This window comes from Pipistrellus hanaki (assembly GCF_964339955.1).
Source record: "Pipistrellus hanaki genome assembly, chromosome: 10".
Lineage (NCBI taxonomy): Eukaryota > Metazoa > Chordata > Mammalia > Chiroptera > Vespertilionidae > Pipistrellus > Pipistrellus hanaki.
The window spans coordinates 5,195,703-5,222,259 of record NC_140512.1 but is presented as its reverse complement, the minus strand read 5'-3'; the positions used below and the strand labels follow the sequence as shown (position 1 = coordinate 5,222,259).

The window sequence follows — 26,557 nt, the reverse complement described above, 5'->3', positions numbered from 1 at the left end:
TGGCTGGATGCCGCCCAGGTTTCACCCCAGGATGTGACAGACAGGGAAGGGGGGGGCAGGGTTTGGGTGCCAAGCCCAGCAGAGGAGCTGGGCCTTCTTCCTCAGCCCCGGAGAGCCTTCGCTGCCTCACATGCTTTAGGTCTGGTTTTTGGTGTGGGTTTTCCAGCCCAGGTAGAAGATGCCAGAAGGACAAAAGAGAATATTGTGGACAAATAAATGTGACCCTGTTTGGCTTATTTACCTTAAAAGCCAACAAACCCCATCTAATCCCCTGCTTGCCTCATTGGCTCCTTGGTAAAGGATGTAGGAATGTCCTGTGTCTCAGAAGGTCAGGAGAACGGAGGCCTGATGTGAATCCTTGAAACATGATGGAAATGTAACTCTTCTTTTCCTTTCAGCCACAGGTGTGGTCTCAATCCGCTTCTTTTTTCTTCCCGTTTTGTAAAGTATGCAATGGCATCTCATCCGCCCTGGCATTGCATTGTGCATAACTGAGTGCATTGAGCAGATGTGCACGATGGCCTAGTGTTAGCACTCTGCATGTTACCTTCAGCTTGGGAGTCTTAGCACCAGTCGAAAGGACTTGATTCCCCTAGAACACGTTCCAGATTTCCAGCCTTAATTTTTCATTGAACAATGATAACGTACACACATCCACTTTCGCAAATCCGAATGTGCTGTGTTCAATTTGTAAATAGTCATTGGGTCCAAATATATCTGGCACACTTCCAATGCGTGCCAATTGGTGATATTCCAAGAGCATACATCTGTTTGCAGTCTTATGCCATGTTCACTTGCTAATGGGATGCCTCCTGTGCACAGTGCAGGCTTGGCGCTGTGTGGAGTTCAGGAGTGAGCCACACACACCTGAACCCTCAGGAAGTCTAGTGTCCAGTAGGGATGAGAAGACAGTAAGGAAGTGGTTAGCCATTGGAAAGGTGGTGGAATGCTGATATTTCCAGGGATGAAATAGGACTTTATTTGAAGAAGGCTTCCTGGAGGAAGTGGAATTTTTAACTTCCTGACCTCTAAGATTAATTATAGCTTGAACAGGTAAGACATTTTAAACGTTGAGGAATGGTTTTCTCACCTGAAACAAATTCGAGCAGAAAAATTTTGTGTATATGTGGCTTTCCGTCACTTAATAATATGCATTTTCCATTTATTTTCTGGATGTAATTAAGTGACTTGTAATAATTACTATAAAAAAATCTCATTTGATGTAGCTGTTTTTCTGAAAATGTTCTCTAAGTTACGTGCTTAATTGAAGTTTTGCTTTTTCCACTGAATAATTCCCTTTTACAACTCCAGATGCTGGGAGACCACCGCCATGTTAAAACTCTCGAATGTACCTCTAACTGCATTCACAGTGAAGTGCAGTCAGGTAGAAGGCAGCTCTGTCAGGATTGTTATATAAAGAGCTCAGTTGTTAAAATAGGACAGTGTTCTTGTTACCAGACACTCCCGTGTATTGACCTTAAGGACCACATGGAAACCAAGCCAGAGCACCCAGGATCCCTGAGTTTCCCACTAGATCACCTTTTTCTGAGACCTCAGTCTAATTGCTTCTGCCTCTTGGTACTGGTCCAGACTTACTTTCCATCTCCCAGCCCCTCTGGCTTCTATCCACACCACCGGCCTATAGGCTGGCGATTCGACTTAAGAGCAAGTTAATCAACATGAGATCTTGGCTAAAGGACATATTTGTCTCTTGAAGAGATACCTGCACCCCCATATTCATTGCAGCATTATTCACAATGGCCAAGACCAGGAAACAATCCAAATATCCATGAATGGATGAGTGGATAAAGACTGTACAATGGCCGAAGCCGGTTTGGCTCAGTGGATAGAGCATTGGCCTGTGGACCCAAGGGTCCCAGGTTCGATTCCAGTCAAGGGCATGTACCTGGGTTGCGGGCACATCCCCAGTAGGGGGTGTGCAAGAGGCAGCTGATCGATGTTTCTCTCTCATCGATGTTTCTAGCTCTCTATCCCTCTCTCTTCCTCTCAGTAAAAAATCAATAAAATATTAGAGAAAAAAAGACTGTACAACGTACATACACACCCCTCAGCCATAAAAAGAAGGGATTCCTGCCTTTTGTGACACCATAGATGGATGTTGAGGACATTATGCTAAGTGAAATAAGTCAGATAGAAAAGAACAAATACTATACGTTCTCACTTAGATACAGAATCCAAAAAAAGCCAAACTAATAGAAAGAGAGAATAGGATGGTGTTGTCAGGTGTGGGGTTGGAGTGGAGGCGGCGGGGAGATGTTGGTCAAATGGCACACACTCCCAACTATAACATGAGAAGTTCTGGGGATCTAATGTGCAGCATGGTAACTATCATTAGTAATACTGTGTTCCATACTGAAAGTTGTTAAGAAAAGTAGACCTTAAATGTTACCTGCACCAACAGAAAAAGTGGTAATCCCATGAGGGGATGGAGGGGATTAAACCATCACGTTTTATGCCGTGAGTTTAGGTATATGTTATATGCCATAATACCTCAGTAACGGAGAATGTTTGTTGAAACCTCATTACCTGTGTTCAAAATGTTTTCTCTCTGATTTGGTTGGATGGCAGTTACAGAGGATATAGGTGTATACTTTTATTCAGTTAAACTAAGATTTGTGCATTCCAATAAAAATGTAAAAATAATAATAACCGAAAACTCCATTATCGTAGCCACTGAAGTATTGCCTATTTTGGTCTATCTTGGGGTAATTTTGCAATGATTTATGCGTTGCCAAGCATGTAAAAAATAGCTCTGCAGAATTTTTAGTGTTTTTCTTTTGCATTCCTTAAAAAAAAAATGTTTTTGTTGATTTCAGAGAGAGGAAGAGGGAAGGGATAGAAACAATGATGAGAATCGTCCCTTGGTTACCTCCTGCATGCCCCATACTGGGGATCAAGCTTGAATCCCAGACTTGTGCCCTGACTGGGAATCGAACCGTGACCTCCTGGTTCATGGGTTGATGTTCAACCACGGAGCCACACCAACTGGGCTGCATTCCTTTTTAAAAGTTTTTTCAATCAATTACTTGAAATAACCTAAATAGGGAACAGTGGAAGATTAATAGTAACAATTATTTGTACATCTTCAAAACTGCAAACAAAAGAAAGGAGAAAAAGAACAAAATTTCTGGGGGGGGGGGGTATCAAAAATGCTTGTTGTAAAAGCACTTTTTTCATGCTTTAGGATTTACACTAAAATACCTAGAATCTGAAGATATTAACCTGCAACTAAATCAGTATTTTGACCACATTGTCATGTTTACCAACTTGCATCTGGTCTGAAACTTTTCAGCCAATTTTTAAGCCAGGCTTCCCACACTCCCACCTCTGCCCACCCCCCCACTTCCATCCTCATGTCTAGCTTTTGGTTAAAATTCAGACTGAGGTCTGCCGGTGAGTCAACAGTAACTGCGTGATAATGTCCAAGGGAACAAAAATAGAACAGCGAAGTCTACCCCTAGCTGTGCTTGCCAAGGTTCAACACCAAAAGGGAGAGAAACATTCTCTGCTAAGAGAGCTTTGTTGGGAAATAAAAAATGAAATAAACTTGATGCCATTAAATTATAGCATTAACACTGTAAAATCCAGGAATGGTATAAAAATTAAATTTGAGTTTCTTCTCCCCAACCAACCCAGCCCAGCTCACCATCTTGGATGGGTTTTCTGATAGCACCAAGTGCCTCTTAATGTTTTGAAAGACAGCGATCTAACGCGACCTCTCTCGTTGGAACAGGACAGCTGGGAGGTGGTGGAAGGACTGAGGGGAGAGGTGAACTACACCCAGGAGCCACCAGTCCAGAAAGGGTTTTTGCTGAAAAAGCGGAAGTGGCCCCTGAAAGGCTGGCACAAGGTAAGACGCCGCCGGCCTGGGCCTCACCTGCACTTTAATTTGACGTTGAAAATGGGGACCCAGGGAAGACCAGGCATTTCAGTGGAATGTGTTCGTGAATTACACTTTCTTCTCCACAGAGATTCTTCTATCTGGACAAAGGAATCTTGAAGTATGCCAAGAGCCAAACGGATGTAAGTCTCCTGGTTCATCAGTGGGCTGGCGAAGAACTCAGAAGGGCTAGTTGTCAACTCCTGGACGAGACTGTGTCCATGGCGGGGGACGGGATTCCATCTCTCTGAGCTGGAACCACGGGGGTAATATGGAATAGGGGGGCTGCTCTCCAGCCCTGGCTTCTGGGTAGGCTCAGTTCCCCCGCTGAGTGGCCAGGGGGCTCCTCTCAGCACCCCACTGTGTGCCCAGGGGTCTGTGCTGGCCCCAGGTCATGCTGAGGGGCACTCTGGGTGGAGAAGACAGTTTGGCAGCGAGATGACAGGAACAAGACACAGGGCGAGTGTAGCGGTGACTGGGGGGTTCCGTGGAGAATCCTTAGTGAAGGTGACATGTTGATTCCCTTGGTTCTGCCCCTCGTAGGGGCCCCTCTCTCACCCAGCACTCCTCCCACCCCCTTCCTCTCCTGGCCTCTTACGATGCTCCTCTGAACGGTTGCATACAAAACATTTGTATAATGTTGGGCCCACAATAGCCTGTCTTGGCTTCCGGTCCCTACCCCTCTTTTTAAATCACTTCCCCGAGAGTGTAACAGGAGCAAGAACTGTGGGAGGAAGGGCAGTTACAGGGGAGTCCGCCGCTGTGGAGTCGGCCCACGGGGCTCACCTCCTTGCTTCCTCACCTGCTGGCTGGGGAAACCGTGTGTCACAAAGCCCCTCACAGATTACACAGGACAGCGCCTGGGCAGCACTGGGAACTCGGTACTGGCCCACACTGGGTGCTGGATAAGTCCTAGTCCTCAGGGCGCCGGTCAGTGGCTGTGGCAGGCAGAGGGGGGTCCGGGATGTTACCAGCCCCGCGGCGGCCGGTTCTCAGGGCCTCCTCCTGCCCCCGCAGATCGAGAGGGAGAAGCTGCACGGCTCCATCGACGTGGGGCTCTCGGTGATGTCCGTGAAGAAGTCAACCAAGTGCATAGACCTGGACACCGAGGAGCACATCTACCACCTGAAGGTGAGCCCTCCCGCGCCGCCTCCGTGCGGAGCTGCCGGGTGCTGCGGGGCCGCGCTGTGGCCGGTGCCTTTTGAAGACTCCTCAGTGCCCCGCCAACGTGCAGCTCTTCCCTATAAAGCATTTCTGATGGAGGGAGGGTTAGCATCCTTGTCCCCGCACCCTCCTGCACCCCTTCGTAATGATGCAGTGATCAGTGATAAAAACATCTTCCAAATACAGTGTCATGTTTAGTGAAGAACCATTTACTATGGGTTAGAATATGTTCCTTGAAATATAATATTTAATATTTAGCCTGACTTACAACTTTGGCCATCACATCTCTCCTATTGCATTGCATGTCAGGAAGTTACCCCCTGAAGTGCGGGCCTTGGTCCAAACAGTACTTCTGAAAGGGGCTTAACCCCCTGCCGCCCCTTCTCCTGTGGGTACCAGAGACGGCTGAAAACATGAGACAAGAGCTTTGGAGGTTCAGATCTGGTTCCATGCTCAACCTGGCTATTTACCAGCTCTTGGACTTTGGCAAATTATTTGATGTCTGAAGGCCTTGATCTTCTCAGACCCCAAAACAGGCATTATTACACAGCTCGTCTGATAGGGCCTCAGGTAGAAACCTTGGCCTAATGCCTGGCCCATAGTAATCTCCATAAGTTCAGTTATTACATATAATTATTATGTGGTTCCCAAATATTAGAAATTAATGGAGAAAATGTTAGGACACTTTTTCTTACTTGGTCACATTATTGGGATTTGGCAGTGGGCGCTGAGGGTTGGGAGTGTGAAAGCATGAGATTATGGGCTCTCTCTCCTCCCACAGCATGTATGTGTGTGGTGCTTGGGCAAACAGACATGTAACATATACATGTGATCCATTGACCACACAAGATAGTCAAGGGCATTCTGCTTCCCAGCCCGGGCCCTCCCCGTGTGGGGACGGTGAATTGTGTAAAGCAGGGTTTCTTACCCTCACCGCCAGTGACATGGCGGCTGGAGCCTCTTTGCTGTGGGGCCTGTCCTGTGCCTTATAGGATGTCGAGTGGCATCGCTGGCCTCTAGATGTTGGTAACACCCCCCTGCAGTTACAATAACCAGAAATGTCTCCGGACATCGCCAAATGGCTCAACCACCCCTGGCTGAGAACAACTGGTGTGGAGTAAAGGAAGCAGAGACCTATAATCTTAAAAACAAAAAAAACAAAAAAACAAAAAAACATTTTAAGAAAGAATATTTTCCCCACCCCCACTTAAATGGTCAATCTTTTTTACAATAATTTAGGTTACTTCTCCTTGTACCTCAATGACTCTTGGTTCTGTGTTTTGATGCGGCCATGGAACTATAGGTTCTTGTTCACCCACTATTCTAGTTTACCAAATAAAGGTGATTTTTAATTCTCAATTTTTAAAGAACTAGAATGCCTTGAGACACATTAAATGCTAATATCGTGACAACACAGTTTAATGCTTCTCTGAGTTGAATCAGTTGAAGTTCTGTTTGTGCTTCCTCCTCATTCTCTTGAGCGGGAGCTTTGACTGTCAGTGTAGGTTGTGTAGTTATCAGAAGGTTCTACTCAGTAGCCTCAGAGGCAGGCCATTTTTAAATGTGGGTCATCCAGTGCCGTTCTCTTATTTTATGGATGAGGCATCCGGCAGCAGAGTTACTTGGCTGTCCACTCACAGTCCTAGAACTATTTGAAGGACTAAAACAGAACCCTGGTCCATTATTTAGCAAAGTGCTTTTTATTCTTCAGTTTAACCAGTACAAAATGAGTCAAGATGAGCACTTTGGGCACTGATTTTTCAAGGGCCTCTGAGAGCAGATCGGTGCAGGGGATGACATAGATTCCTGTTAACCACACCTGGGAGATGAAATCTATTTCAAGGACGTAATTCAGGGGAGGTGGGGAGATGAGCCTGTTTGTATTGCTTCTTCCTGTGCATGACACATTCAAGAGCTCCTGGAGAGGTTTTCAGCCTTGCACATACTTCTAATAAGACAGCAAACATAAGAGCCAGCCTACCATTTCCCGGCTGACATTTATTTCCCCACCCTCGCTCTCGGCAGTGGCTTTGGTAAAGATTTTAACAGCGTTGACCTAAATTTCTCTTCTTAGAAGTGAACCTACCACATCCTTTGGGGGTATTATAAATTGTTACTTTATGAGTTTGTGTTCTAATATACAAGAATCTATCATTTTGGAAATATTTAATATACTCTCACACACCCACAGAAATATTGACTATTAAGAAATGTCTATGCTGCGTAGGTGTTTGTAATATTTTTGTAGTACTTTTATGAACATTTGAGATGTTTTATAATAAAAATTACTATTTACAAACAGTATTTTTCATGGGAATTAGATATTAATAGATATTTATGGAGAGAATAGTTAATTGGAAAAAAAAAAAGTATATTGATTTCTATCCAGCTGGTGAATGTTGACTTATGAACCAGGAGGTCACGGTTCAATTCCCCTCAGGATACAAGCCTGGGTTTTGGGCTCAATTCCCAATGCAGGAGGGTGTGTGTGTGTGTGGGGGGGGGGGGGTACAGGGGGTGGAGGGATGTGCAGGAGGCAGCAAATCAATATTTCTCTCTCATCCATGTTTCTATCTCTATTCTCCCTTCCTCTCTCTAAAATCACTAAAAATGTATTTTTAAAAAAGAATATTGATTTTTAAAGAGAAAGGAAGGGAGAGGGAGAGGGAGAGAGAGAAACATCTGTGTGCATGCAATATTGATTGGCTGCCTCCTGCACACTCCCTGCTGGGGATCAAGCCCACACCCAGGAGGGGGTGTGCAGGAGGCAGCCAATCCATGTTGTGTCCCGATGCAAAAATGAACCAGGATGATGCCCAAGCAACTGAGCCACACTGGCCAGGGCAAGAATAGCTAAATGTTTGTGTGTGAGAGTTTGAAAAACCCTGGGGATCACCAATAATACTTGATCATATTTCTTCTATTTCTGAGAGCAGGAGAAATGTCCTTCTTTTAAATAACCTTCACATTCATGAACATACTCCTCAGCTATGCAGCCTCTGACGGAGGTTTACAAGGTTAACTATTTTAGGAAGAATTTACCAAGCCGTTCCAGGTCAGAGAAGATTGATCTGAAAAGTCCAGATTATGGAAGAGTTTAAAAACTAAGCAGGGATAGGATAAACTGGGGCCCAAGACTTGGAAATGCTTTGAGGCAGAGAAATAGAAACTTCAGTTTTATTTGTTGTTTAATATAACCAACACTGTTTTGCTTTCCTACTATCAGAGTAGCAATTGGACCCTCCCGTAGAAGACCTAAATGTATCGTTTACAAAACCATTTTTACTCTCCTTCCTCCTCCACGTGTCCCAAAGGTCACACAATGTAAACTCATAAGCTGGCATTCCTGCGGGCGCCAGCAGACGCCCTCGAGTGACGCTCTTGTTTCCCTCCGCCACCCTGACCCCACGCAGGTCAAGTCAGACGACGTGTTTGACGAGTGGGTGACCAAGCTCCGCCACCACCGCATGTACCGGCAGAACGAGATCGCCATGTTCCCCCACGAGGCCAACCACTTCTTCCCGGGGCAGACCGTCACCGACTCCGGGCCCGGGGCCCTGGACCCCCTCTCGAGTCGGAAGGTAGTCACCTGCCAGTGATGGGCCTGAGGGAGGGGTGGCCCACGGTGGCCCTGGGGGAGGGGGCTGGGCCTGGGGAAGGGACGGTGGAGGGGAGGAGCAGGGAGGCCTGAGCTGGTGTTTGATGAGCCCGTTGTCCCGTGAGTCACGGGGCCAGAAGCGTGCTGTGTGCCCTCCGGGCCGGCACCCGGAGGAACTTTACACCCCAGTGCCCCCTCCCTCTGACCAGCTTGACTTTGGTTCTCTTATCTGGCTGTGAAAGGCAGGAGGCGCGTTTACAGCCACGTGGGATGGCAAAGTCCCCCCACATTTATCGTGATGCTGATATGGTTATCGTCGGCCAGGAGGAGGACTGCAGTCCAAGGCTCCCGGCCTGGCCGGTGACAGCCAGCTCTTCCCTGGAGGGCTTTGCTGGAAGCTCCCTTCCCGGCCAGGCAGATGGCTCCCTGAGGGACAGCGTGCCCCCGCGGGCTCCGTCCTCCCTTACACTGGCTTTTGTCATCCCTCGGACAGCGGAGCAGTTTATCAAAGCAGAACTCCTTTCAAACCGGAAGCAACCTGTCCTTTTCCTGCGGAGAGATGCGCGTCCCCCTGTGGCTGCAGCATTCGGAGGACATGGAGCAGTGCTCCAAAGGTAGGGGACTGGGCCCCTCGGCCTCTCCAGCCCCGCTCTCCCATCGGCCGGCTGGGCACGGACCCCGCGGCCGCACCTGCATCCCCATCCCTGCACACGCCCTGTCCGTGCTGCTGAGTAAGCGCGCTCCTGGTTGGCAGAGAGCACTCCCTGCAGAGTGTTGGTCACCGCCTTTTCCATTCTTCACGTGCTGATGCCCAATTGCCACACGGGCGTATTCAGCCACAGCCGCCAGGGCGGGGTCTGCACAGCTGTCTGTCTGTTTACCTGCCAAAAAGGATTCGGACACACGTCTGAGATCGAGAGTCACTGTTCTGGAGGCGAGCGGAGACCCACACAGAACAGGTGTTCTCTGCCCTGGCTGCACGTTAGAATCTCCAAGAGGCTTTCCAAGTGCAAGAATACCCGTGCCCGGGCCCCTCCTCCCTCCCCTCCCTTCTCCCAAAGAATCTCTTTCAGTTGGTTTGGAGTAGGCCCTGGCATCACTGATTTTTAAAATATATATGTATATATATATTTTATTGATTTTTCACAGAGAGGGAGAGGGATAGAGAGCTAGAAGCATCCATGAGAAAGAAACATCCTCCTGCACACCCCCCTCTGGGGATGTGCCTGCAACCAACGTACATGCCCTTGACCGGAATCGAACCCGGGACCCTTCAGTCCGCAGATCGACGCTCTATCCACTGAGCCAAGCAGGTTTCGGCGCATCACTGATTTTTTGAAGTCCCCTAAGTGATCCTAATAAGGAGCCAGGATTGACGACGCTTGCCCTAGGCTGCTCAGTGTTCTCCACATAATTAGCTAAGAATCACCCAGGGAACTGAGTAACAAAAAGTCACCCGTGGGATTGTGGGTGTTCTGCTTTGTTTCGGGGTGGGACTTGGGCATTTAAAACATTTCCCCAGTTGACTGTAAGGTGTAGCCATGACTGAGAACCAGTGTTGGAGAAAGACACCGAGTGGGAGCCTCGAAGACGGCATTCGCTGCTGGTGAAGGACATTACCGTCCAGGGCCAATAGGTGCTGCCCTCTCGGTAAAGATTATTGGAGTAACATTTTGGGACAGTGATCCTTGAAGCATCGTCCGAGGGGATGGACCAGCAGCACCGGCCTGGCCTGTGAACTTGGACACGCAGAGTCTCAGGCCCAGCCCACATAGTCTGAGTCAGAACCCGAGGTGGACCCGGCCATCTGTGGTTGTACAGTTCTCCGGGTGATTCTGCTGGCACCAGAGTTTGAGAGCCACTGCCTTCATGCATGGGGGCGTTGATTCCTCGGCAGACACAGCTGGTTCACCCAGGAAACAGCAAATTGAGGACTGCTTTTGAGTTAGTGACCCAGGAGCTGGTCGGAGAACATCTTAGTCCTCCTGGGTCCGTCTGCAGAAGTGCACCATTTACCTTGTCCTGGGTCCTTACAAGCGGACAGTAACACCTGTTACTGCAGTATTAGAAGTGATGATGATGGTGCCAGCACTCTAAAAGCACACTGCCTATATTAGCTCATTTAACTCATAACTGTGAGCTAGATATATAATCATCCCCACCTTTCAGATGAGAAAACTGAGGCACGCAGCAGTTACGTAATTTGCCAAAGATTAACAGTTCATTAAGTGCATTCACACGGAGGCAGCCTGGTTCTCCAGATCCCCGCCTCTAAGCATGACAGTCTGCTGCCTCTCCTGTAGCAAAGGAAGTCCCATTTCCTGTCCTAACAGGTGCCCGTCAGATATCGATACACGAGAAAAGTAGCTGTGCCAGCACAGCGGTGCCTGAATGCCCAGATAAGTGCCCCTGAGCCGGCTTTTTGCTTTCCTCCGCAGACCTGGCCCACTGCCACTCCTACCTGCTGGAAATGAGCCAGCTCCTCCAGAGCATGGACGTCCTGCATCGGACGTATTCCGCGCCCGCTATCAACGCCATCCAGGTGAGCCAGGTCCCTCCTCTGTTTGCATCCTGATGCTCTCCTGCTCTCCTCTCTCCTCCCCGCCTTTCACTAACAGTGGGATGATTTCTGGTCCGATGCTTGGGCCAAGTTCAAGGGGATGGAGATGGTTACTCTGCTGTGCGTTTTCCTCTATGGGTTTGGTGGATCTTACTGTCTGTGCTCTCTTTCCCATTTTGAAACAAAGGGTGGAGCTTTTGAAAGTCCCAAAAAGGAGAAAAGATCGCACAGGAGGTGGCGGTCCCGAGCTATTGGCAAAGATGCTAAAGGAACACTACAGGTAACCACGGCTTCCCCAGAGGACTGGTCCTCCACTGGCCCTTCTCTGCACGTCACGTGCTGGGGGCTACTTGAACTCAAGTAAGAGACTAGAACAGACAGGTGAAGATTCTAACTATTCTATCCAATACCCTGTGCAGAGAGATGAAGTCAGTCACTGAGACTTTCTGGACCCTAGATCAGGCATGTAAAACTGGGTAAGGGGAAATGGCATGAGGTTGGTGGCACCACAGCCATTTCGAGGGCTTTGGCTTCTCATTCTGTAATGCTTAGCCTGCCTGCTCGCTTCCCTGCTTGTGAGGGTGCTCTGACCCCCTCTTCCGCTGCTGCTCAGTGGGGCCCTCACCCTCTGAGCCCACTGGCTGGAGTTTCTGGGAATAGGACATTATGTAGATGCTCGTTTCCTGTGTCACACCAGCTGCTGACTTTCCCAATGCACAGCTGAGCCGGAGCCCAGGATTTGCAGCTTGGCCACTGCATGTTAAATTGCAACCATATTAGGGTCCCGATAAATCAGAAAGTTATAGATAAGTCATCTGCTGTATTCTTGTCGACTCTTTGGTTCAAAGCACTTTATGGGTTGAACTTAAGTACTTTCAAAGTAAAGAGTGATCTGTGTACAAATATGGGAGAAGCTAGTTCATTTTCTAGAAGCATCAGGAGCAAATAAAGAAAACATTTCTAAACCTATCCACTATGAGCAGCCTAGACACACTGGAGGATTATCGCTGGGAGGAAGGAACCGAATATAAATGAGAAAGAGCCAGCAGCTTTAGCCATCGTTGTCAACCTATAGCTTTAGTACTTCTATCATTTCCAAAGAATGTATCCGTCTCCCCTTAAGTGCGGTTTTGCTTTCTGTGGTTTTGGTTTTCCACAGTCAGCTGCAATCCAAAAACATTAAAAGGTAAATTCCAAAAGTCAATAATTCATAAGGTTTAAATTTCATGCTTATATGGCTCAGTATTATCCACAGTTTCAGGTGTCCATGGGGTGTTTTAACATATCCATTTTAAAAAATATATATACTTTTATTGATTTCAGAGAGGAAGTGAGAGGGAGAAGGAGATAGAAGCATTAATGATGAGAGAGAATCGTTGATTGGCTGCCTCCTATATGCCTGCTACTGGGGATCAAGCCCACAACCCAGTCATGTGCTCTGACTGGAATTGAACTGGGACCCTTCAGTCTGCACGCCCATGCTCAACCACTGAGCTAAGCCATTTAGGGCTTTCACCCATATTTATTTTTGCAAGAAGCCAGTACAACTTGAGGTAGAAAGTACTTCCCTGAGTTTTCACTTATTTTTCTTATAAGTAATCACTCAATAGTAAGACTTTCCTACACACTGACCTTTTCTTACTACTTTCCAACCTTAGAAACAAGTAAACATTCTGAGCAATGTGCATCTGAACAGAAGTATCTCCTTTTGGTATTACTTTAGGTGCCTAAGCCTTTTGATGGCCCACAAAGACTGCATTCTTCCAATCCCAATTTGTCAACACTAGATTTTGGAGAAGAGAAAAATAATTCTGATGGCTCTGAAACTTCATCTGAGTTTTCTAAAATGCAAGAAGATCTGTGTCATATTGCCCATAAAGGTACGTGTTTAATGAAAATATTAAGTGCATGTCTGAATGTGGGCTGTTCTTGGAGAAGGACCTCGGTTGGTTAATTTCCTGATCTTTTGAGATTTTAGGCAACCCATTTTTTTTTTTTTTAATTTCCCTAAGAGGTGTCTTCTAAACTCATTAGGGGAGATAGTGAGAGCATTAGGTATGATTTAAAAGCTGAGTAATTTATATGCTGCTGATAGGGATGTAAATTGGTACTTAAAAAAAAAAAATCTGCCTATTCACCAACCCCACTTTAAAGAATTCATTTGTAGGAATTCACTTAAAATTTATTCAAATAAAGATATTCATTTTAGCCGAAACCGATCTGGCTCAGTGGATAGAGCGTCGGCCTGAGGACTGAAAGGTCCCAGGTTCGATTCCGGTCAAGGGCATGTACCTTGGTTGCGGGCACATCCCCAGTGGGGGGTGTGCAGGAGGCAGCTGGTCGATGATTCTCTCTCATCGATGTTTCTAACTCCCTGTCCCTCTCTCTTCCTCTCTGTAAGAAATCAATAAAATATATATTTAAAAAAAAAAAAACAAAAAAAAAAACACAAAAAAAAAGATATTCATTTTAGCACTGTTTATCACGTCAAAAATTAGGAATAAATGTTCAACATCATTAGCCAGTGGGAAATGCAAATTAAAACCATGATATTGCCATGCCCCTATAAGAAGAACTAACATTAAAAAAAATACTGATAGTACCAAATGCTGGTGGCAATGCAACATGATACAGCTACCCTAGACAGAAGTTTGGCAGTTTTATATAAAAATAAGCTCACCATGCAACCCAGCATTCACATTCCTGGCATTTATCCCAGAGAAAATGTACACGTAACTCCACACAGATGCCTTTACACACGTGTTCAAAGCAAGTTCATTTGTATTAGCCAAAGACTGGAACGACCCAAATGCTCTTCAACAGACGGATGGTTAGACAGACCCTGGTATATCCATACAGCGGAATACTGCTCAGCAATGGAAGGGAGTAGTAGACTGTGGTTAGACACGAGTTGAAGGAACCTCAGGGGCATTATGCTGACTGAAAATGTGATTCCACTTACTAACACTTTTGAAGTGATAAAATTATAGAGATGGAGAAGAGATTAAGGGTCGCCCAAGGTTGCAGATGAGGAGGAGAGAATAGAGGAAAGTATAAAGAGGTAGAAAGAGGGATCTTGGTGGAGATGAATAATTCTATATCCTGATTCTGATGGTGGCTCCACAAACCTACACAAAAGACAAAATTACATCGACTTATATTTACACACACAAACATAAATAAGAGCATGTAAAACTGGTGAAATCTGAATAAGAGCAGTCAATCCCAATGCCAGTTTCCCGGTTTTGATATTGTACCATAATTATGTACGATATTATACTGTTGGAAATTGGATGTAGGGTACCCAGGACTTCTCTATACTGTTTTTGTCACTTCCTGTGAGTCTGTAATGACTTCAAAATTGAAACGTAAAAATAAATTAGAGGTCACCTAAATGCCCCAAACAGAGGGACTGTATTTTTTAATGTAATATAATCATATGATAGAATAGTCAATAGCCACATAACAATCATAACGATAATAATAATAGTAATAATAATAGCTTATTTTGAGCTCAGAGCTGTCTGTCAGGTAGTTGTAAAGCACTTGTCTCGCACTGTATTTCATTTAATTCTAGCAACAACCTAGGGAGTAGGTGTTAGCGTGACCGCCATCACGCAGGTAAGAGACCTGCGGCGTAGAGAAGCCTCAGAACTTCCTGCAGGTCACGTGGTAGGGAATAGCCAACTTGAAAGTTGAATCCTCTACTTCAGCGTTTTTCAACCGCTGTTCCGCGGCACACTATGTTGCCTGGTGTGCCGTAGGTGCAGACAAGACAAGAATTTTATAATTTTTCACTATTTTGTTTACTTAATATTTCATAATAAAGTAATTATAAAATACTTTCTTTGTGTTTATTTGATTGCTATTCAAGAGAATTACTTTATATATAGTCAATATAGGCACAGAGTTAAATTTTTTAACATTTTCTAATGATGGTGTGCCTCGTGATTTTTTTCATGAAACAAGTGTGCCTTTGCCCAAAAAAGATTGAAAAACACTGCTCTACTTCTCACCTGGTGGCTCACTGCCCTCTATGAGGTAGCCAGGGCCATTTTTACATAGACGGGAAGGGAGAAGTTCATAGCATATCAGTGAGTAAAAATACTGGGTCACAAAACAATCCATAGGTACGATCCCACTTTTTCGGAAAAGATAAACCTGGTGTGCACAGGCTTACTCAAAAGTCTGAATGGATATACACCAGCATTTTCATGATGGATGTTGAGATGTAACACTTATTATCTCCTTTGTGTTTATCTTTTTTTAATTTCCTATATTAATCATTTTTAAAAGAAGAAAATAGGTTAAATATTTTAAATAGGAGGGCTGTGCTTGCAGTAGGAAATAAGACATTCCCTCTATGTTTTTAAAAATATTTTTTATTGATTTTTTTGGCCGAAACCGGTTTGGCTCAGTGGTAGAGCATTGGTCTGCAGACTGAAAGGTCCCAGGTTCGATTCCGGTCAAGGGCATGTACCTGAGTTGCGGGCACATCCCCAGTAGGGGGTGTGCAAGAGGCAGCTGGTCGATGTTTCTCTCTCATCGACGTTTCTAGCTCTCTATATCTCTCCCTTCCTCTCTGTAAAAAATCAATAAAATATATATTTAAAAAAATATATATATATATATATATTTATTGATTTTAGAGAGAGAGGAAAGGAGAGGGAGAGAGAGAGAAGCATCAATGATGTGAGAGACTCATTCATCAGCTGCTTCCTGCACGCCCCCGCCTGGGATTGAGCCTGCAACTTGGGCATGTGTCCTGACCAGAATCAAACCATGACCTCTTGGTTCCTGGGTCGATGCTCAACTACTGAGCCACACCAGCCAGGCAGACATTCTCTCTGTTGCCTTGCTCTCCTAAACCAGTATTTCTCTTCTTTCCTGTTATTAATTACTTTAGCTCTTTTTTTTATTTTTTATTCCTTAGTCTAAAAGCCTAAAACATGTTGGGTAGGGGGAATGCTTTTGCTGGGACTTTGTCAGTGTTTTGCAGTGCTCCTGTCTGGTCCATCTGTGAAATGGGCAGAATTACCTGCCCTGGCCCTTTAACACTCTCCTCCCCGCCTCTCCCCACACGTGTCCTCTGCTATGAAAGCATCAGTTACAGTTAGGCATTCCTGTTGGGTTTTGTGGGAGGAATGTCTGTAAAACACCTTTACTTTTTAATAGCATGAACTGTCTTTTTAAAAATGGGGAAGTGCTGCCTCCCGCAGAGGGAAATGCCTGCATTTTACCTTCACGAGGCGCCTGCTCCTCAGCGGGCACAGGGGCCATTGGTCCTGGCCTCCCGCGGAGGACTTGGCCGCGGGGCCGCCTCTAATGGCCGCGGCCAGCTGCTCCCTCTTTGGGGCTCTGAAAGCCAGCTGGCAGGGGCGGCCGCATACCCAGGCGAGGTCCGGGCCCATGCTCGAGGAAGGTGCAGTGCACTTACTCCACAGCAGCTGGGCCTGCGGGGTTCGAGACAGTGAGTCCCACTCCACTGACACTCAACACAGGGGCTAGCCAGTGTTGCCCCGTGGTTGAGTGGTCGTTTTTTAATGGTTTTGAGCTTATGGAAGCATTGCATAAAAAGCCAAGTATGTCACAAGGATGTCATTTTCATCAATTAACAGTTAAAAATATATATATATGGCTTAGAGCAAAACCAGACTATTTGTCAAACATAATACAGAATTTGGCATAAAAATCTGCTGGGCAATTGTATTTATGCAAATAATGAGTAGTAAATAAGTAGGACCATTTAATGAAATGACTCAGTGTGTCTACATTTAAGGAATCTTTTAGATAAAATATGGGTTAGAAAGCATTTTAAAATCACGGCCATCCTGTGAGGTTTGGAAATTAGGGGACGCAGATGCCAAAAGATGAAACCACCCCAGATACTTTAGGTATAGCAGTATTAACGTTTTAAAGAAAATTCACCAGAATGTGGTTCTCATTAAACAGGGAAAGATAGATGATGTGTCCTCCTGTGGGCCGGATGCTGTACAGCGGCAGGCTTCCTCACTGTTCCCTTAAAGCTCTCTGGAGGTGCGGGCACTTTCCACACCCGCGGGCGTGGAGCCTGAGGGCTGTCCGGCATCCAGGCGGGAACTAAGTGGTGGAGTGGGATGTTGGCTCACATTTGCCTTATTACAAACCTCTTAACCTCCTGCCATACTGCCGCCAGGGAGGTGATGTCTGCGATTTGCATGTCCTCCTCAAGATCTTGTTCTTTTCTGAGAAACTTCTAGAGAAGGGGCATATTGAAAAATAGAGCTCAGGTAAATTAAGAGTTTGGGTGTCCTTCTGTACCAGCCTTGGCTATCCAAACATGCTGTCTGCACTCTCACCACTTTACTCAATAAAAGACAGCATGGACCTAGCTGGTGTGGCTCAGTGTTTGAGTGTCGACCTATGAACCAGGAGGTCAAGGCACATGCCCGGGTTGCGGGCTCAATCCCCAGTGTGGGGTGTGCAGGAGGGAGCTAATCAATGATTCTCTCATCATTGATGTTTCTATCTATCCCTCCCCTTCCTCTCTGAAATCAATATATATAGATTTTTTTTTTTTTTTTTGGGAGGGGGACTGCATGGAAGCCGGCAGAAACAGGAAAGGTAGAGATCACTAAGAGTCACTTGTATGATGCTATGGCATTCTATTTTGTCAGAGGCCAGCTTGTGTCCACTCTCTCAGTACAGTGAGGGGGTCTGAGAAATGGCTGAAGACGGTCTGGGAAAGAGATGAGTGAACAGAGAGGCCATGATTGCCTTCTGATATTTGAAAGCCCAGCAAAGAGGCCAATGAGGAGACTCTGGGGTAAACGTCAGTGTAGGAGCACAAAGGGCTTCCTTACCCCAGAACAGTGGACTGCTCTACGGGACAGCACATGCTCTGAGAAGCAGGGGCCCAGAGGCCCTGTGACCAGGAGATGCTGAGCCTTCGGTGTGGCGGTGGCCTTCCTGGTCGGTGAGGTTCTTTGTAGTTGAGCATCTAAGACTTCCCATGTGGTCTTGGTCAATATCAGATATCCAGAGGTGTGCTACACCAGTTCTCTTTCTTTTCCTTTTTCTCTAGCATCATTTCGGAAATTAGTGAGAGAACACTCCTGTCATAGGGAATACTCCTGACCTCTGAGATTCTTAACGATTAATATAAATATGATCTCTCTGTGTGCTGGTCAGGAGACTGCCGTAAAACACTATATTTTTGTCCTCCGAGTGGGCCTAAGCCAGTGGTCGGCAAACTGCGGCTCACAAGCTACATGCGGCTCTTTGGACCCTTGAGTGTGGCTCTTCCACAAAATACCATGGCCTGGGCGAGTCTGTTTTGAAGAAGTGGCGTTTGAAGAAGTTTAAGTTCAAAAAATTTGGCTCTCCAAAGACATTTCAATCGTTGTACTGTTGATATTTGGCTCTGTTGACTAATGAGTTGGCCGACCACTGGCCAACTGACCACTGGTCATTTAAGAAATTTAGTGCATGAGGCTCTGGTCTTCTGAGTCCCTTTGACAGGTGGCTTTGACCTTAAAATTAAATATAGTGACTAGATGAGTTTCTTTTGGCTTACTCAGTGCCCGCCGCAGTCTTGTCCACTGTACATTTCGAGCCAAAAGGTGCGTGTTCTGCCAAATTGAACATTTTAATAGGAATCTTCTAGCTTGGTCGACTGCCTAGCTTTAGTGCATTCTCTGAAAGCGGAGGAATTGATCGGCTAAGTGGCAGCCGGCTGAGAGCCACATTTATTTAATTTAGAGCAGTAAATAAGACAGTGAAAAAAAAAAAACGGCAATGACTTACTGTGGTGATCTTTTTGCAATGTGTACAGCTATCGAACCATTTTGTTGTGCACCTGAAATTAATGTCATATTACCTATTATACCCCAATTTAAGAAATGACCGTGAAGTGGTGGGTCCTGAGGAGCTGCAGAGGCGGGCAGCGCCTGTGATAGACACGAGATGCCATGGGGCTTAGCTGTGGGGCTGCGGCTCCTGCTGAGGCTGCTCTTCCGCTGCTCAGTGGATCTGGTCGATCTCTCACTCATGGAACCTGCATGCGGTTCTTTGTGGGCATTGTCCTGGCGAAAGACCTCGGAATCCTCCTGAAACTGCTGCTGCGTTTCAGGAAACTAGCCACCACCTGCATTGTCCTGTTTCTTTCTCTCTATCACCATTACCATTACAGTGACATTTATGATTTTTTTTTTTAATTTAAGTATATCTTATTGATTTTTTTTTTTTACAGAGAGAAAGGGAGAGGGATAGAGAGTTAGAAACATTGATCAGTTACCGTCTGCACATCCCCTACTGGGGAATGTGCCTACAACCAAGGTACATGCCCTTGACCAGAATCGAACCTGGGACCGATGCTCTATCCACTGAGCCAAACCAGTTAGGGCAGTGGTTGGCAAACTCATTAGTCAACAGAGCGGCAAACCACTGGGTTAGGGCAACATTTATGATTTATTGTAAGCTCTACATTGGGTTAAGGGCATTATCTCAGTCAACTCCCTAACGATCTTATAACGTAAATGCTATCATCATCCCCATCCAAGAGGTAACTGGAGTTCAGGCCCACCATGCACTTGTCCAAAGTCCTACAGGGAGGAAGGGATGTAGCTGGCAGGAATCCAGGCTGGGGTGGGACCACACTGTTGCTCACTCTGTTGTGCTGCCCGTTATTTGCTTAATCGAATCCTTTAAATCAAAGAGCCGACGTTATTAGAAATTGTAGTACCCTGTTTCCCCGAAAGTAAGACAGTGTCTTATATTAATTTTTTTCTTCAAAGTTGTGCTAGGTCTTATTTTCAGAGGATGTCTTATCTTTCCAAGTGCTAGGTCTTATTTTCGGAGGATGTCTTATCTTTGGGGAAACACGGTACCTGTTGACCCTTGACCTCTGTCTTATGTAGAGGGAAGCACCATATTGCATGGGGTGTTTAGACAGATTGCTTATTTGTACTGTGCCTTTGTGCAGATGCTCTAAGTCTATCATTAAATACCACAACTTCAGACAAGTTCAGTGACAATCTACAGGAAGGTTCCGTGGTCCTTGTGGCTTTGAAATGAAGGAAGTCAATAAATGCATATTTCATTTCTGTGAGAGTAAATAGGCCACTCTTGAATAGCAGGACCTCTAAAAGTGCAACCTGTGGAATTCAGTAATATGCCAAGACACTTGAGCAGAAATATGTCCCTTCCTTCTTTCTGCCTTTCTAAGGCAAAATATAATAAAAATATTGGAAAGATAATACCCATTAACAATAACTTAGATGACAGTTTTCTCGTTCTTAGGAGGTAATTTGTGCAATCTGTGATCAACGCCTGCTGAATATTTATTTATTTATTTATTTATTTTTTGTCATGTGTGTAAATGGTTTTTAAAATGCCAGTTCAGGCGTCTGCTAAGCTCTCTTTATACCCAAGTTGCTCACTGAAGTGAGCAGAGTAGCCAACTGCCAAGTTTAGGGTGTGGAGTTCTGGTAAAGCCGCTGGAAAGACTAACAGGGAAGAGGGTAGGTAACACCTTATGCATTTTGAAATACTTTCAAACTGACAGACAAGTTGCAAGAACAATACAAATAATTCCCCTATGTACTTTACCCAAACTCACCATTTTTAATATTTTGCCGGGTTTATTTTATCTCTTTCTACACACATCTACTTACACAGGTGCTTATTTTTCTGAACTGTGTGAGTCGGAGTCATGTCATGTCATTCTTATGCCTTCATACGGCAGGGTGGATTTCCTAAGGATAGGGATGTTCCTAGTCACGGTCCAGTCATGAAACCCAGGAAATTCAGCACCGAAACAGCACTGTTACCTGTTCCACCTTCCACTTCACACGCTGCCAGTCATCCTGGTGATGCCCTCTCGTAGCACTTCCCCTTCAGTATAGGAACTGAATGTTAATTAGACTTACTGTGATTTGCATGTCCTCCTCAAGATCTTCTTCTTGACCATATATTGGGTGTAATTGCTGTGCCTGTTTAGCCTCCTTTAGCCAGGGTCAGTTCCTCAGCTCTTCTCTTTGATGAAATTGACATATAGGCCAAATTTTAAAAATAGAATGTTCCTTATTTTGGATTGTTTGTTATTTCCTCATGATCAGATTCAGATTGTCCCCGGTCGGATTACGACAAAAAAACGACATTATGCCTTTTCAGGGTATTTCACCCCAAATAACACCAAGCCCAGCTGACTCTCACCGGTGATTAATTGTGATCACCAATTAAGGTGCTCTCTGCTTTCCCTACTGCATTGTTACTGTTGTTACCCTGAAAACCAAGAAGCTTTGTTTCCAAACATTTCCAGTCTTTGGAGATACAAACAAAACTAAGTATTAATAAGAATCCAGAAGTATAGTTCTTTCAAGTGTCAAAAGTTCTTGATGATAAGTCATAAAATTATGGAATTTTATAGTGGGTAAGGGGCTTTGGAATTGCAAAGGTGATTTAAAAAATTTAATCGGCTTAATTTTTCAGAGCAATTTTTCACGGCAAAATTGTGCTTATAAACTACAGGGTTTTCATATACAACACACACACACACACACACACACACACACACACACAGCCTCTCACTATCAGCATCCCTCCAGAGTGGTCCCTTTGTTCCAGTCGTCAAACCTACATTAAAACATCATTATCACCCAGAATCTGTAGTTTAGCTTAGGGTTCACTCTGAGTGTTGTACATTCCAGATGTGTTGTTAAAAAAAAAGTCAATTTCGAGTTGACTTTCCTGCACTCTAAATATTCAGGGCTGTTACTTTTCTAGGTTCTCTTATAAGAGATACATCTCTCGCCGAAACCGGTTTGGCTCAGTGGTAGAGCGTCGGTCTGCGGACTGAAAGGTCCCAGGTTCGATTCCGGTCAAGGGCATGTACATTGGTTGCGGGCACATCCCCAGTAGGGGGTGTGCAAGAGGCAGCTGGTCGATGTTTCTCTCTCATCGACGTTTCTAGCTCTCTATCCCTCTCTCCTCCTCTCTGTAAAAAATCAATAAAATATATTTAAAAAAAAAAAAAAAGATACATCTCTCTATATTTCATGCCTCTTCTTTCCTTCCTTTTTATAATAATTATATCTTTATAGTTTACTTCACTTTAAGGTCGGCTTTAAGTTATGCCTCTTCCTTCCTTCCTTTTTATAATAATTATATCTTTATAGTTTACTTCACTTTAAGGTCGGCTTTTAACACCATCTCCACGGAGAGGGAGAAGCTGAAGCAGCTGATGGAGCAGGACGCCGCGTCCCCCTCCGCCCAGGCCCTGGGGCTGAAGCGCGCCCTGTCCTCTGTAAGTGCCATGTCCGCGTCCCCCAACGCCCGGCAGTGCGGCCAGGCTCCTGAACCTCCTGTATTTTCCTCTCCGCGGCTGTGTGGGAAATTCTCGAGAAAACCAAACAAATTATCCAAATTATATTCGATTCTTTCATCAGATCTGCTTATTCTAAACACCCAAACTAACCCTACCCAAATCCTAGTAGCGTAAGCTATACTTCATGTTTGGTTTCCTCCTTCTTAGATTCTGTAGAGCTTTTGTGGTGTGTGTGTGTGTGTGTGTGTGTGTGTGTGTGTGTGTGTGTCAGACATTGGTTTGCGCTTACAGCATCTGACAGTCGGACATTTCTGTACCTAAGACTTCACACGCTTAGACTGACTTCCCAAGTCACAGGCAGCAGAACTAAATTCTAAGTTCACCCTGTCCTCTCTGCTGCACAGCACAGATTCTACTACCACTCTTCCAAAGACGTGAAAATGATTTGATTTTATTTGAGTTGACTTGATCTGATTTGATCGTAGGAAACATTTAGCTTCCCCTGCCCTTGGGCAGTGGGAGGTGAGTCACAGGCCGCGTAGGGAACAGTCTGCCTTTGTACCCGGAAGTCAGGCCTCGGCCGTCCATCAGGAAGCCTTTCTGTTATTTGTTCTTTTTTTTATCGACTCCAGTTTATTCCTCACGAGAGCCAGGCTCCCCAGAAGGGCTGTGTCCTAGAACTCTCTGCCTTCAGCGGCTGCTGTGGTCTGGCTGCTCCCTTTGTGTCTGTCGGAAAGCGAGGGGAGTTTTCAGATGACATGCTCATTTGCTTCTCCTTTTGCTCGTCCTTTGGAATTCCCGTGGGAACAAGAGAGTGTGCGCACCGAGAAATTGCCATCACAAGAAATACTGGACTTCCCATTTAGGGTCAGGGAGGGGAGATACATTTTAGACTCTTGTTCTCAGAAGCCAACTGAGAGACAGTAGCCATTCGTGCTTCCTATCACCATGTTGCTGAAAAGAGTCATGGTCTTGGCATAATGGTGGTAATGGTAATGGTAATGGTAAATGCATTACCAGGAGTACTTACTGTTATTGTAAGTACCCAAGGAGTATGCACTCGGTTGGACATTTCAAGTACGTCACCTTTGAAAGAAATAAGAAACAATGTGGACTGACTGCGGGCCCGGAGCCTGAGGAGCTCGGCGATCGTCAAGGTCAAAAAGAGCAACACCCCGTGGGACTGGAGTGGCCAGCCTCAGGCTGGGCGCTGCCCTGGTTCCAGAGAAGCGAGATTTCTCTCTCTCTCTCTCTCTCTCTCTCTCTCTCTCTCTCTCTCTCTCTCTCTTTCTAGTTTATTTAGTAGCAAAAGCATTTCTCATTGTTCCAGGAGGTCGGCTTTCAGAGGCACCTGTCCGTGAGGCTGGCCTCCTCTGGTAGAGACTGGTGAGAGGCACTTGGCCCTGGTGTCCCAGGCCACAGTCGTCTCACCTTCGCTAAGAAAGGCCCTCTCAGCCCTGTTCAGGATTTTGGAAACTTAAGATAAAACAGAGCAATGCTTTCCTTTCTGTCTTAGGTTCCTGATTAAATTGGTTTTCCACAAAGTAAAACTATAAGGCCATCTCGGGGCTGTCAGAACGTATGTGCTGTGTAGTGTGTGCAGTCTGTGTTTTCCTTTTGCCTGTGGCAGAGTCCAGCCCCTGGTATAGATTCTAGCCGCTTACTTTAAGGTCCCAGCGGCTCAGTGGCCAGAATAAAGCAAGTGTAGAGCGTGTTGCTGCATGGAACAATCTCTGCTCTGTGTGTTTAAGAAACGTTTACTCAGTGTTTCCTGAATGGTTTTCAGGAATTTCCAAATAACCCGTTCCATTCATGGGTATAACAATAAAGCCACGATCTTTGCTAGAGATTCCCGCCGCGCCACATCCTCTGCAGGTCGGCCCTGGGGGAGGCTGTGAGATTCTTGGAAGAGATCCGGAAGACAGACAGACTGGCGGAATGGATCTGGGGATGTCTGGGGGACAGACCTTGGAGAGCAGCTAGCTCACAGGGCAGAGGCGTGAAGGACATGCCTTCCTTTACTGGCAAGCCAGTTCCTTCCCAGTTGAGAGGTCGGGGGAGGGAATCAGAGCCGCCCAGGGAGAGATCACAGCGGTGGGGTAACCCCCCCCACCTCCACACACACACACACACACACACACACACACACACACACCCGCCTCCTATCTTACACCTTCATTCCAGGGCCCTGGCTCTGAGCCCTCATCCAGGTAAGTGAGTTTTGTTTTCCTTTTCTTTAAAAATCAAATGTCTTTATCATGAAGAATGAGTCAAACAATCAAAAGCTTGCTATATTGGGAAACAGTAAAATTAATTCTCCACGAAATCCTGCTTTCCAAGATCTAATTCAACTGGTGTGATCCTTGGAAAACATTAAAATATGGCCAATCCTACAGGGTGAGAGCAGCATCTTTTTGAAGAGGAGAGAAGCTTGGAATCATTAGGGAGGGCCGTGGCCCTCAGAGACTGCAGTAGCCCTCCGTGTCCCCAGGCTCCATACCCACGGGTTTAGCTGAACAAGGCTTTTTTTTTTTTTTTTTTTTTTTTAAATATATTTTTATTGATTTCAAAGAGGAAGGGACAGGGAGAGAGAGGTAGAAACATCCATTATGAGAGAGAATCACCAATCGCTGCCTGCACATCCCTTACTGGGGCACGTGCCCTTGGTGAGAATCGAACCCCGGGGACCCTTTAGTCCGCAGGCCAAAGCTCTACCCACTGAGCCAAACCGGCTGGGGCAGAAAATATTCTTCAAAAAAATGTTACATTGTTGCTGCCATGGACCCTGTAGTTAGGCCCATGATGCCTACTATGGCTGTAATGGCTGCGATGGCGGGGTCTGTACCAGACGTGTACAGACTTTCTTCCTGTCATTATTCCCTAAACAATACAACATCACGACTACTTACATTGTATGCGGCAGCATAAGTAAGCTAGAGACTTTAAAGTGTGCAAGAGAGTGTGCATAGGTCCTGCGAAAATACTACGCCCCCTGCATAAGGGACCTGAGCCCCCGTGGGTGTGGGTGTCCGCCTGGGGCCGACCCCCTCCTGGGGTCCCGAGCGACACCGCGGACACCGCCGGGGAGCGGGAGGGTCCGTGAAACCACTGGTCAGAACAGGAGCTGGCTGCTCGTGATTTCCTTTCCACCAAAAAATAAATTAAAAAAATTTAAAAAGCCTTACTAACCTCTCCTTCCACCTCTGGAGATGAGATTGGAGAAGGGCCCTCGTGTCCAGAATTTAATACCTTTTATTCCCAGGCGTCTCAGAGCCGTACCCTGTTGGATAATAACCAAGGAGAAAGCCCAGGAGGTGCCCTGGGCCCTGCCACTCGGGCCCACCCTGAGCTTCTCTGAAACACTGTTTTTGACGTGTTCCAGGCGCTAGCACAAAACACAGACCTTAAAGAACGCTTGCGCAGAATCCATGCCGAGTCCCTGCTCCTCGAGCCCCCTGCTGCTGACAGCCTGGCAGAGGTGGGTAAGGTCCCGTCTGGTAAGGCCTGGGAGCCTCTGTGATCCCGCAGGGCGCCTGGCTCCCTCCTCCCTGCAGGCTCCCTCCTCCCTGCAGGCTCCCTCCTCCCTGCAGAGGGCTGCTCACCCCACGGCTCCCACACCCCACCGCCCTCCGCCGGGGCCAGGTTCCCGGACCCCAAGGCTTTCCTGAGTCTGCTGTTAACTGCATTTAAACACTGCTCCCCCTGACCCTCAGGACTCTCCCACCCTTTGTGCTTCTCTCCCCGTTCTTCTCCTGAGCGTCCCGTCTCCTGGGACGGTACTGCCCAGAGACAAGTTCTCCGCCTTCTGGAGAAACCTCAGCCCCCCAGTTCCCGGGCTTCCTCTGTGAGACCCACTCCTCCTCCCCCCCGTTCCCTTCTCCTTCTCCTGCGATGCTTCTCTTCCTCCTTTTAAAAGCACAGCCTTACCCTCTGAGGGAAGAAATACTCTTACAACGACATTAAAGATGTCTTTTCTCAAGACTTGGGGTGTTTATCTAAAATACTCTCCGAAGGTGTGTGCCATGAGAC

At 46.2% G+C, this 26,557-nt stretch overlaps 1 protein-coding gene across 3 annotated transcripts in view; it reads left to right on the top strand.

The window, feature by feature from the left end:
* Nucleotides 1-26,557, top strand: part of OSBPL3 (oxysterol binding protein like 3) — a 131,655-nt gene that overhangs the window by 69,192 nt on the left and 35,906 nt on the right. For 2 of the 3 annotated variants that reach the window (XM_084896331.1, XM_084896330.1), the window contains 10 exons: nt 3,755-3,871; nt 3,991-4,044; nt 4,919-5,032; nt 8,479-8,646; nt 9,157-9,277; nt 11,102-11,205; nt 11,411-11,503; nt 12,947-13,103; nt 22,380-22,507; nt 25,911-26,006. In XM_084896331.1, coding sequence (XP_084752457.1) covers nt 3,755-3,871; nt 3,991-4,044; nt 4,919-5,032; nt 8,479-8,646; nt 9,157-9,277; nt 11,102-11,205; nt 11,411-11,503; nt 12,947-13,103; nt 22,380-22,507; nt 25,911-26,006 — 1,152 coding nt within the window. The remainder of the gene's footprint in view (nt 1-3,754; nt 3,872-3,990; nt 4,045-4,918; nt 5,033-8,478; nt 8,647-9,156; nt 9,278-11,101; nt 11,206-11,410; nt 11,504-12,946; nt 13,104-22,379; nt 22,508-25,910; nt 26,007-26,557) is intronic. The other variant, XM_084896332.1, reaches the window with a different exon arrangement.